The sequence below is a fragment of the Phyllopteryx taeniolatus genome, chromosome 4 (genome assembly GCF_024500385.1).
Source record: "Phyllopteryx taeniolatus isolate TA_2022b chromosome 4, UOR_Ptae_1.2, whole genome shotgun sequence".
Classification (NCBI taxonomy): Eukaryota; Metazoa; Chordata; class Actinopteri; order Syngnathiformes; family Syngnathidae; genus Phyllopteryx; species Phyllopteryx taeniolatus.
Genome location: NC_084505.1, coordinates 3,183,045 through 3,196,323, shown reverse-complemented (window position 1 = coordinate 3,196,323; position 13,279 = coordinate 3,183,045). Strand labels below are relative to the sequence as shown.

Here is a 13,279-nt window from a genome sequence, read left to right as displayed (position 1 = left end):
CTAAATAGGATCAATAAGTGAATTGCTTGAAAATTCGGCAAACGATTCCTTGGAATCATTAACTTAGGAACCGGTTCTCACCGGTTCGTGGTTTTCGATTCCCCTCCCGAAATGGGAGAGGGGAGACTCATGCCAGTCACCAAAGTCCACCACTGGGCAGCTCAAGTTCTTATAGTGGAGGAGATGCACTCATGCCGGACGCCCAGTGCATCACTGGGTGCCGTTTTAGCTACGACCAAAAATATCAGGAAGAAGGACATTGGCAAAAGAGAATCGAACACTATGGGCTCTGTTTTCATGACTCGCACAAATCCAGTGCCACGCTTGGCACAACTCTGCAAGTAAGCGGGCTATACCCAGTTTTGGTAATTTCGTAGACCGGTGTATCCCCAACGTATTTAAAAGTGGCACATATGAGGTATGTTGACAGCTGACTTCAATCCTGTCTAATCGAAGCGGGTCCCTTCTATCCATTTAAAAATAGTGCAATAGTCTCGCTTGGAGACGTTCACTATACACGGCAGAGGACACAGTGATCCCTGTATGACTGAAGCATTGAACATTAGCGGGTACCCTTACTATATACAGAATGAGCTGGTGAAAACCGCTGGCGACTTACTTGTCCTTGGACCTCATGTCCTCATATATCTATTCCCACCGACGATCGTTCGTTTGGTTCCACCACATGCACCCCCATCCCCGTAGATGCGTGACAGCCAGTATGTGGGATGATTTAAAACATATAATAATGATGATAATAATAATGTGTTCAATTAATTGATTAATACAATAAGTAAGAGGATTGGATGCCTCCTTTTGAAATAAGTCTGTCATCCACCATATGTCTGAGGCGCTCACGTGTCTGCCTGCCTGTATGTGCCCCTGTCAAATTCACCCAAATTGCATTAGCTCACCTGCGCCAAAAGTTAGACGTGGTCCCAGTAGAGGAAAGTTTAGACGTACTTTCTGACACCAAAATCTCATTTTGTCAATAACACACCCTTGCCCATGTCCAGCTTCGCAAATGGGTATGGCGAATTGGCAAACACATGCAGCATAAAAATCTAAATGTGCTAGTTTTTACGCTGAAGCGCAACTGCGCCATCACCGAAAATAGAGCCCAATGGTCTATCCTGTTGTAGAGGCAGTAGAACACAGAATACACATTTAATCATAAAAAAAGGTCAGTTATCATATCACACAATAAGTGATCAAGACAAATGATTTATTTTATTAATTAACTGAATCTAAAACAGATGCAGAGCACAGTGGGACAGAGGTAAAAACACACAAAGAACCAATTACTTTCTTTTTAAGAGGGGTTTCAGGAAGACTATGTGATGAGGCTTATGTCCCATGGCAATACTATACAGAGGGATACGACAAAGATGAGACAAAGTAACCTGTTTGTGTTGATTCAAAATGGAAGATTTGAGAGTTCTTCGACTGGACTCACATGACATATGAAAATGAGAGTTATGTCAAGGACCAATTACTGATGCAACATGGGAATATGTTGTGAGAGGAAACGCTGTTGGCCCCCACATCACACGCACGCACGCGCACACACACATGCACAGATTCTGCTTACAAATCACTCTGCCTCATTAAATTAGAGCCATGCTGTGCCAGTCTGTTACCCACAACACCTCCTGGTCAGGACAGGAGCAAAGGGTCATGGGAGAATGCTGTCTCATCGACAGGAACTCTGCATATGTATGTGTATATTTCTGTGTGTTTTTTGTGACCAGATAAGATTATTCCTAGCGGTGGTAACAATCACATGATGTTGGAACTCTTTACTACAGAGCCTTTTTTAGGAATTTTGGAAAGGCACGCAAAACATTGCACAGAAAGTCCAGTCCAAAGTCAATTTGAAAACTTCACCTAAACATGCAAATGGATCCAACAAAGAAACAAATGCCTATTACCCAAAAAGCATTTCATCTGTACATTTGCAAGAAGCTGTATTGAGTGTCATGTGCCCGTTCTCTGCCTCTGCTGTTTTTTCTTTTTCTGTCTCCAGTTTCCTGGCTGACTGCTCGTGGGCGGAGTCTCCTGTTGCACACCTGACGGCAATGATGATCAGTTGGTTATTTAGGTGCAACAGAAACAGAAGGAGGGCGCTGGATTATTGTATTGCATTGCTTTCTTCCATTGGTCCTCGTTGTTCCACACCTGTGCGTATTATGCTATTGCTTCTCATACCTTAGTAGTAGTTTTGGTACTTTTCGTGTCTGACCCAAACCCTGAGTCACTTCTAATCTGGTGTGGATTAGATTCCATTTAGATTTTTTTTTTCTTTTCTTGGTGTCATCCTTCTGCTGTGGCTCCGTCCAACTAGTTAATTTAGAACAGGATAGTTGGTATAGTCTCCTATGGTTTGTACTTTTACTACTTCTACTCGCATGTTACATGCACTTTTAGTTCCCCTTTCTCCACGTATGTTATATACAGGTTTTGTTATTAAATCGAATGTACGCAACCTAACCACGTGTCTGCTTTTGGGGTCCTAATTCTTTTGACTTTGTGTAACATTGAGAGACTTGTGGTAGTACTGTACGGCATTCTTTGGTGATTGGCATGAGTCTCCCCTCTCTCACTTAAGGATGGGAATCGAAAAGCAAAAACCGGTTCTTAAATTAACGATTCCATGGAATCATACACTAAATTTTCAAGCAATTCTCTTATTGATCCTATTTGGTATAACATGACAGCATTGCACTCATTGCGATAAAAAAACTCAACTATGCGAACATCCTGGGTATCCTCTGGCACTCTATTTCTAAAAAGATGTTTAGAATTAACATAGCCACTCCCACCATACTTCAGTTGTACAGCTGCCTCGTTCCTGCATGCTTCCCCTCCTGTCCTTGTCCTGTCCAGTCCTGTCCTACATTGTCCTGTCCTTCCTTCACAGGGTGTAGCACGACTGCCCGATACAACACTTGAATCTAATGTGTCATTGTACTTGGCATATAATGATTTACTTTCCTCATCTTTCTTACAGCTAATGTCATGTCTTTTGTTGTCTTCTCTTCCTGTATTATTTAGTTATCTTTTCACTGTCTCTCCCCTTTGTTTTTTCTGTCACTCCCCTTTAAAACGTTCTATCCGACTGAAATTTTCAATAAAAATCCATCAGAATACAAAGAACCACAGTGATAAAAATGTATGGCATTATTATTTTTAATTGTACTGTATTGCAGGATGGGATCGTCAAGTTTAATGAGCAGTGTCTGCCTTGACTGTGTCCCTTAAGAAGATTGTAAACACATTGAAACATCCTGCAAAGTCCTGCATTGCCTTAACTATTTGAAAATCGGAGACTGTATGAATGTTTTATCCTCTCAAATTCAGTGACTCTACCAACTCATTTAGATAGCAGTCCAAGCCTTCCAATCCTATTATGTCCTTGATACCAAAATGGGTGCTCAGTGACCATAACATGGTTGTCAGCAAGGTTCTTCCACTAAAAGAAGTAGATTTGCAAGCCTTTAATGGGCAATTTCAACCCCAGAAAGTACATTACAGTGCATTTTATTTTGTCAGTAATTATCATACTATTTACATTATATTTATGACAGTTATCTACCAGTAAATTGCAATTATATTCATCAAACATTTTCATTATGTTATCGTCGCTTCTCTTTGGCTATGAGAAATTCTAGACTGTCTTCTTCTAGTCTGTTACAGTGAGCAGCGAGTGAGTGGCATTCATGCCGACTTAAGTTTAAGATACAATGCATGGATCCTTGCCTAACTAACAGAATTTTCAGGAGACGTTATGCATTTTTTCCACAAGTTTAAACAGTTCCCAGGCATCTTAACATTTCTGTAGTATTCTTTGAATTATAGACATGCTTTACAGCATATTTCTTGCTGTTGCTAATTGACTCATTTTAGGGGCGGATCTGTCTCATGCAGTGAGCCAGCCCTCATCCCGCTCACATACCGCTGGGCCAATAGCAAGCCCGGCTTTCATGACATTGACAACTAGTGGCCTGGATCTGGCTTATGTGTACCCGCCAGCATCTGGCCGTCTCCTCCTCCGCCTCACTCGATAGCGAGTGTCTGCCCAGCTGCTTGCTTCTACTAGCCCAGAGTGTGGAACGCAAGCGATTGTCGAAGACAATGAAAGCATTTTTGTGGCACATGGTCACATCACCAAAAACAAAAATCCACCGCTCCCTGCTGCGTCAACAACTTTATGGAGCAATTAAGTAAGTTCCACATTCCAGGAGATAACACTGTTATCTAATGCTGTGTAACCCCCCACTTCCTTCAGCCACTCGCATACACACAGACACACACACACACACACACACATCCACACACACAAACACAACTTAGCCAAACAATATTTTAACATTATTATCAGAAGGCGGCACGGTGATCGACTGGTTTGCACATCTGCCTCACAGTTCTGAGGACCGGGGTTCAAATCCAGGTCCCACCTGTGTGGAGATTGCATGTTCTCACCGTGCCAGCGTGGGTTTTCTCCGGGCACTCCGACTTCTACGCGGCTCACCCGGGGAAGCCTGTGCAGGACGCCGGGAGGCGTCCGTTGAGAGGGGGTTACTGTCATATACTGCCCTGCAGTGCCATTATTGTAGCCGGGAGGGTGCTTTTTGTCCTCCCTCTCCGCCCTTCCCTCTCTGTTTTCAGCACCTGTCTTCAATCTGCCTCATCACCACCAGTGTATAGAAGCCTGCCTGTTCCCGTAAATCCTCGCCAAAGTATTGCAGCCTCTCCTAGCGGTACCATGGCCCACCTTATGCCAAGTAAGCTATCCTGTTCCTCGCTTCCCTTGTTAACTATTGTGTCTCCTCGTTCCCAGTGCTCCCCTGTGTTCCTGACCCACGTCATTCCTGCCACCAAACCAGTTCTGTCCACTGCCTGCCACCTGTCCACGCCGCCGCCTACCAACGCATCCAGGACCACCTCCATAACCTTTCCTCAAAAAACTGTTCAACATTTTACATCTGCCTCCGCCTGCTCTTAGTTCCAGCTACTCCCCACATGTGACACCTAGATACTGTTATAATTATTGACCTTGCCTTTTGCCTCACGTTTTTAGCTACTGTTGCCTTTGCGGATTGCCTGTCTGTGTACCGACCCCTGCCTGTTTATCAAACCACTCTTTTTGCAATTGACCATTGAATTGGAGTCGTGCATTTTGTGTCCTGTCCTTTGTTCCGCCCATGACAGAACGAACGGGCCAAAACATGGACCCAGCAGACTCAGACCCGGTGCGTAAAGCCCTTCAAGCACAGGGTCAACACAGCTCGAAGCAGGATGAGCAGCTTGCTGCCCTCCACCTACATCTAAGGGAACTGTTGGAGCATCAGGACGCTATGATGAGACAGGTGGCCTCAAAGTTTGAAGTTCTAATGAATGTGGTTCAGAAGAAGGAATCAGCTGGCACAGCACCCGATGCCGCCACAGTACCACTATGAACCAGTCACCATGCCGCCGCCTGTCGCCTCCGCTGCAGTCGGCCCACAGCTGTCTCGCCCGGAGAGGTTCTCTGGAGATTTCGGGAACATTAAACCCACTTTGAGCTGCAGGCAGCTGCCTTCCCCACCGAGCGGGCTAAGATCGCTTTTGTCATTTCCCACCTGACTGGTCGTGTGGAGGCGTGAGGTACTGCTGAATTCTGCCGCGTGTCATTCCTGGGCATCTTTTGTAAAGACTATGGGGCAAATTTTTCAGTATTCCACACCAGATCGTGAGGCAGCTCGCTCCCTTGTCACCCTACAACAAGGCAAGCGCAGGGTGTCAGATTACGCGACTGAGTTTCGTATTCTATCAGATGAGAGTCGGTGGAATAACAGGGGACTACTCAATTCTTTCAGGGACTATCCCCCGCCGTCAAAGATGATTTGGTCCCATTAGACCTGCCGATTGACTTGCACACTCTCATCGCTCTCGCCATAAAGATCGATAAAAGGCTTTTGGATTGCGAGCTGGACAGAGATTGGTGGAAGGATGCGTCGCCGTGCACTTGGAGGACGAGCCTCGGTGACCAGCCAAACCAAGGCAAATCCCCTGTTGCCAGTCTCAGTCCATTGGCTAGCGCCACCACGGATGAACCCATGCAACTGGGCAGGTTCCGTCTCGCCCCTGAGGAACGTCAACGCCGGCTGAGGGAAGGGCCTAGCTTCTACTGCGGGCAGTTGGGTCATTCCGTGAGCAACTGTCACGTCAAAGTTGCTGGTGCCAGTAACAAAGGCATGGGAGCGGTGAGTCTGAATCTCATTAAGGAAAACCCTACCCATGTTCTTCTTAAACTTGCACTATCCTCCAGATCAAGAGATTCATACGTCTGTATTTATTGACTCTGGTTCTGACGCAAATTTACTAAACTCTCGCCTCATTTGGCGAATGCACCTTAAAACCTTTCAAGTAAAACGCCACCACAACACTTATGCTGCAAACGGCAGTTTTATGGGCAAGATCACTCACCGCACCCAAACGCTCACATTAACATTTCCTGACTCTCACTCAGAACGCATTAGTTTTCATGTTTTTGACGCTATGAATTGTGACCTTATTTTAGGGGATCTGGGGATCCTGACTTGTCTCAAGTGCCCACCTGTTACCATGACATTAAAGAAGTTTTATCCAAGACCAAAGCCAAATCCCTTCCACCCCACAGACCTTATGACTGTGCAATTGACTTGCTGCCTGGGACCACGCCTCCACAGGGGAGGTTGTTCTCTCTTTCAGGGCCACAACACAAGGCTATGAAGGAGTATGTGGAGGAGTCACTGGCAGCCGGGGTCATTCACCCAGCTTCATCCCCTGCGGGAGCGGGATTTTTCTTTGTGGACAAGAATGACAAGACCTTGCGACCTTGTCTCAACGAAATATCTGTGAAAAACAGGTACCCTCGTCCTCTCATTTCCGCTGCCTTTGAGTTCCTGGATGGAGCCAAGGTTTTCACCAAAATGGATTTAAGAAATGCATATCATCTCATCAGGATAAGGGAGGGGGACGAATGGAAAACAGCATTCAAAACATCAATGGGACATTATGAGTATTTGGTAATGCCTTTTGGACTAACTAACGCTCCAGCTGTTTTCCAAAACTTTGTTAATGATGTCTTGCGTGACATGTTGAATGTTTATGTTTTTGTATATTTGGATGATATTTTTATATTTTACCCGGATGAGGAGACTCACATTATTCATGTCCACTGTGTGTTGCAGTGGTTACTGCAGAATGAACTATATGTCAAGGCTGAGAAATGTGAGTTCCACAAGATGTCCGTTTCTTTTCTGGGTTTTGTGCTGGATCAAGGTGAAATCAAAATGGATCCTTGCAAAATTGATGTCGTGACGAATTGGCCCACCCCCACGTCGCGCAATGACGTTCAAAGGTTCTTAGGGTTTGCAAATTTCTACAGAAAACTCAGTTGCTCTATCACGTATTTTCTGTGAAGAAAGATCTGTGTCTGACCCGAAAACTATTTTTCCCAAGTCATGTTTTATTTCTGCTTTTGTTTGGGAAATAGAAACTGTGGTCTAAGAGGCTCTGAATAATGATCTTAGCCATGAAGATTGCCCTGAAAACAGGCTTTATGTGATCCATTCCTTAAGGGAAACGGTTATCCACTGTGGTCACACTAACAGGACTGTATGTCACCCAAGCATTGCCAAAATGCAATCTGTCGTCGAACAGTGCTTTTGGTGGCCCAATGTTAGAAGGGATGTTATCAATTATGTCAATGCTTGCCAGGTATGCGCTGCTAACAAGCCCTCTTGTCAACGTCCTTCTGGGGAGTTGCGACCCCTGCCAATACCACAACGTCCTTGGTCAGACATGTCGATAGACTTTGTGATTGGATTACCGCCCTCTAAAGTGATTACCACTGTTCTCACTGTTGTTGACAGATGGCACATTTCATTGCATTGTCTAAACTCCCCTCGGCAAAAGAAACTGCAGAGGTGATGATAAACCATGTGTTCAAGCTTCATGGTTTTCCCAAGAATTTGGTATCAGATAGGGGCCCCCAATTTGTTTCACAATTTTGGAAGGAGTTTTGCAGCTTAATAGGTGCTACCGTCAGTCTGTCATCTGGGTTTCATCCCGAAACCAACGGACAAACGGAGAGGTTGAACCAGGACCTGGAGACGGAGCTCTGATATCTTGCGCCACAAGAGCCACAATCCTGGACTAAGAAGCTGGTTTAGGTCGAGTTCTCTGACAATTCTCTGCCCTCTGTATCCACTGGTCTATCACCTTTTCACATTGTGCATGGTTACCAACCATTTCTGTTTCCTGCCATAGCTCCCCCCCCCCCCCCCCGAGTCCATGATTCCATCTGCTTTGGCCTTGGTGAGACGCTCCAGGAGGACATGGGAGCAAGGCCGAAATGCTGCAGTCCTACAAGACTGCAGCTGACCATAAGAGGACACCGGCCCGATCGACAAGGTGGGTCAGCGGGTTTGGCTCTCCACCAAGCATCTTCCACTCCGGGTGGAGTCCCGTAAGCTCGCTCCCAGGTTCATTGGGCCCTTCCCCATCACAAAGGTCATCAACCCAGTCACCATGAAGCTTAGGCTCCCGAGGTCGATGCGGGTCCACCCCGCATTTCACGTCAGCCTGCACAAGCCTGCCTCGGAGTCCCCTCTGACCATTGAATTGGAGTCGTGCATTTTGGGTCCTGTCCTTGGTTCCGCCCATGACAATAGTAAAGCAGTTTTTAAAACCATCCATTGACATTTTCAAGGCTATGACTAATTTGTTCGAACTTTTTTTTCCCAGCATAACCCACCAAGAGCCTCCATCAATTTATTGGACCACTTCTCACATTTCAGATCTGATTAATATGGCCAAAGTAAATTTGCTTGTACACTGGTACTTGAAGGTTGTAAGTCATGAATCAGTCATCCGATCATAGTAAATGTACTGGATTACAAAGAATACAAAGGCAGTCATTTTACTGTAGTATCAAGTGTCCAATCGCTGATTAATATATATATTTTTTAGTTTACAGTTAGTGCAATGCAACTCCATTACATTGAGTACAGACAGTACAAAGACGTTGAATGGTAAGACTCCATTCAGTACTGTAACAGGACTATTTGCTATGACCATGTAAAATTACTAACCCACACATCCAAAACATTGAAAATTCAGTAATGAAGATTAAGGCCCGAAGAAATGAAAACACTGTCATCAAGGTTATCTGATGGGCTTACACCAGAGTGAAAACCAAGTACAAACTACAGCTAAACAACGAGAAAAAGGAAACATATCAATACATAACTTCAAGGAGACATAATAGACGACAAGGCAATTTAGAGCGAGGAAAAGTATAATAAATAATAATATATAATAATAAAATATAATATAATAAAGTTAAATTTTTCATTCTGTGATCAACCCACCGTTGCTGTGAGAGCAAATGAGGTCTTACCTATGCAGTAACAGAGCAGGATAGAGAGGAGTACTGACAGTCCGACTGCACTGAGGGCTGTACACCTAAAAGGGAAACACATCATATTGTGTGTGAGCTTTGTAAATGTTTTGGTTTGACTTTTGATTTTGTTTTTTTAGACTTTACACCGATCTGTTCGGCTTGATCGGTATCGGCCGATAAAGAGCATTTTATGCTGATCTGCTTTAATGTCATAATTCGCCAATCCAATCAATGACGTCATTGATCGGCTCCGCAAAAGACATTTCCTCTGCGTTGCCATTTGAATCCAAAAGCAAGTTTATTTTTATCCTTGTCGCGTGTCTTTTGACGTACTACTGTCAATATCTGCCAGCCAAGAAAGTAATTTTTTTTTAAAACATGTCTGCAGTGTGGGACAGACAACACGTCTGAAACAGACGTGAAACGTAATGCCTGGATCAGACTAGAAGCAAATTTGGTCTTTCACGATTGCACTGTGTCGGACTACAGCAATAAAATCTTCGCATCCCATCTTTTACGATCACGGGGCTTTATCTTGTCAACTCAAACACGACCGGATAAACTCGTTACCATGGCGACGACATCGAGACGTGTGTCTTATAAGAACAAAATGGGGGAAAACGTGTGGTGGCGGTCACCGGTGCTCGGGAGATTACGTTCATTTAAGGATTGCTTGAGGTATGTTCACATACTTTTAATACGATACGGCTCGCAAGCAGGCAACAAAATATCATGTAGCCTAGCAAGCTGGTGCCAGCACTAACGGTTGGACGTAAACATGGCGGTGTTATGTCGAATCATGCTCTAAGGTTTTGGTCTGTGTGAAGTAATTTAATTACAATAAAGTAATTCAATTACAATTCTGTCCCTATGCATCACTGGCATGAATAGAGGAACAAAGATACATTATTTCTTGTAGATGAATAATTTTTTGAGCATTTAAGTAAAATTTGACAATTTCCCACGGCACACCTGAAGATCACTCATGGCACACTAATGTGCCACGGCACACTGGTTGGGAATCACTGGACTAGAGAATACTTTTGATTATACTCAATATACAGTACACAAGTATATACAGTAAAGGAACAAGTCATTTAAATAGACATTGTTCCATCTTGTGATCGGATCGGTGATTGGTTATCGTTTTTTTTAACTCGCTGATCGGTGATTGGCCCCAAAAATCCTGATCATGTAAAGCCTAGTTTTTTAAAAGTCATTTCAGACATGGTTGTCATTTTTTGTTGGGTTTTGTGCTATTTACTGAGAAGTTTGTTTACATGCAGTCAGGGGGAAAAAATTCCTGCCTGAAATAATGCATATAAATATGTAACTCACCATGATGTTCAAACACAGAGAATTTATTTTTAGAAACTATTTGATTAGAAAAAAAAAAATCCTCTTTCATGTCTACACTTCAATCGGTCACTAACTGGAACTAGTTTTCTGCACATGCTCCAGTATCTGCAGTGCACTTCTCTGGGACCCTAACATTTAATTCACTAGAGAATAATACAAAGCCGTAGAGAGCCTGGGAGAATGTTTGGAACAATGAGGTAATACATTTATGCTATATCATCTTCAAGAAGCCAATATTATAACGCAAGTCGATACGCAAGTGTCATGTTTCGATATTTTTTCGATTAAAAAAATTAATAAATTTTTTTTTATTGAAATTACCAATGTGAAAATAATAAGAAAAAAAATTCTGTATCATCTGTGGTGCAAATCTTAGCAATAAGAGTATATTTTCAAAAAAAAATAGCTTCTTAGAAAATAAAAGTTATACCATAACTAACCCAGCAACTGTGATAACATTAGCTATATTCCTGACATTGTCAGTTATCACTGGTATAGTTAAAGGTAAATCTCAATAAAAATAGAAAAGTGTCAAAAGCTTAATTTAGTTAGCTGAAAGAGGGAAATATTTCATGATTTTTCTTCTATATGTACAGAGCGGCACGGTGGACGACTGGTTAGCACATCTCCCTTACAGTTCTGGCCTCGCCTGTGTGGATTCTGCATGTTCTCCCCGTGCCTGTGTGGATTTTCTCCGGTTTCCTCCCACATCCCAAAAACATGCATGGTAGGTTAATTGAAGACTCTAAATTGCACGTAGGTATGAACGTGAGTGTAAATGATTGTTTGCTTATTTGTGCCTTGCGATTGGCTGACGACCAGTTCAGAGTGTACCCCGTTCTCGCCCAGAGTTAGTTGTGATAGGCTCCAGCACGCCTGTGACCCGTGTGAGGATAAGTAGTAAGGAAAATGAATGGATGGATATATGTACAGTATCATTTTGATGATTGTAGCTTACAGCAAACGAAAACCACAAATTCAACATCTATAGAAACTAGAATATTTCGTAACTATTAATCAAGAAACAATGATTTTTAATGTAGAAATTTAGGTAGGAATTTGCACTCTGAAAAGTATTTTCCCTAATGTTTAATGAATCTATACAATCTATGAGTACTGAAATAAATTAACTTCCCTACCATACTCTAATTTATTGAGATGTACCTTTACATTTGGTTGCACTAAATTCCAATCCTCCATAGCTTCTGTCAGATCTTTGTTTAAATTGTCAGAAGTGTGTCTCTCAAGGAGGCATGTCTGAAGAACGTTGCTTTTCATCTTACATTCCACAGTAATATAGGGCAGTAATTAAGTCGAGTAACTTTGCGTAGCTCTTGACATCCAGCCGTCTGAGGTTAGAGCAACAAGGGTCACAAAGTTCTCATAACGGGGCTCAAGTGTCCATGCAGCATGTTATAAAACCCGGTGTTATCCACAAGTTAGAAAAGGGTCGCACGTCGACAACAATAAAAGTAGCAAGTGCACAGTCAATTTTTTTTGCCCTCTTTGACTCATGCTGTCCAAATAAGTCGGATAATGTTTGTAGGACGCCTGCTCCTTATTTTTTTCTAGGACTTATTTTCTCATTGGGGTGATGTCGGCGTAAATGTGATGTCATGTTTGCTGTATTTCCACTAACGTACTTATGCAATGACACTTGCGACATACCGTTGTACATTTGTCTACGTCATGCTTGCCATCTAGGACATATTTAACACTAAAACCAACGTAGTTGCAAACACCAGATTTTAAGGATGGTGGAGGATTTTCAATTTCTGGACAGTCTATGGCACTAACCATGTTGCAACAGTGCGTTAGCTTCTGTCTCAGCAGCTTGGGGTACGCTCGGAAATAACCTCCGGCACTGCTCTGCTACACTCGGGACCGCGCTCTCTGAAAGTAAGGTTAGGGCGTCAGGGTGAATTTCCGAACGCACGCTTCCTTGGTCGGAATGAACATGTGAGAGGAGCAACATATGAATCTGCGCTCAACAATAAGGCATCAGCCCGAGTAGATTAGCACAGCTCCTCATCGTCAGAGGTTGACATTTGGAGGGGACTATGTATAGATTCATTCATTGATGATATCGATGTACCGATTTATATTCCTGTGATCCAACTGGATCGATCTGTGCTTGGCAAGTTAGCCTTCCGGACGTAAATATACTGATTTAAATAGTTTTAAAAGGTAATCAATCAGTTGTATCTATAGTGGGAAATAACGCACTGGATTTAAGCATGGTAGGCTTTATATGGAGTTGTGTATGTGTTGCATTTCCAAGAAAAATGCTTGTAATTCCTTTTACTTTGCTTGATTTTTCAGTTAGCTTTGTCTCTTTTTTTCTTCGTTTCTTTTTCGACGCCTCAAATCTAGTCACTCCTTTCCGCATTGCCTCATAATTCTAACATCAATTAAACATTTATTTTCTCGGAAAAAAACTGCCCCATCATTTTTATCCATCCATTTTCTGTACCACTTATCCTCACTAGG

The 13,279-nt window shown here is 43.1% G+C and overlaps 1 protein-coding gene across 6 annotated transcripts in view; it reads right to left on the bottom strand.

The window, feature by feature from the left end:
* The window catches only part of tenm3 (teneurin transmembrane protein 3), a 398,597-nt gene that overhangs the window by 151,646 nt on the left and 233,672 nt on the right, over window positions 1-13,279 (bottom strand). For all 6 annotated transcript variants that reach the window (XM_061772049.1, XM_061772050.1, XM_061772051.1 and 3 more), the window contains one exon: window positions 9,428-9,492. In XM_061772049.1, coding sequence (XP_061628033.1) covers window positions 9,428-9,492 — 65 coding nt within the window. The remainder of the gene's footprint in view (window positions 1-9,427; window positions 9,493-13,279) is intronic.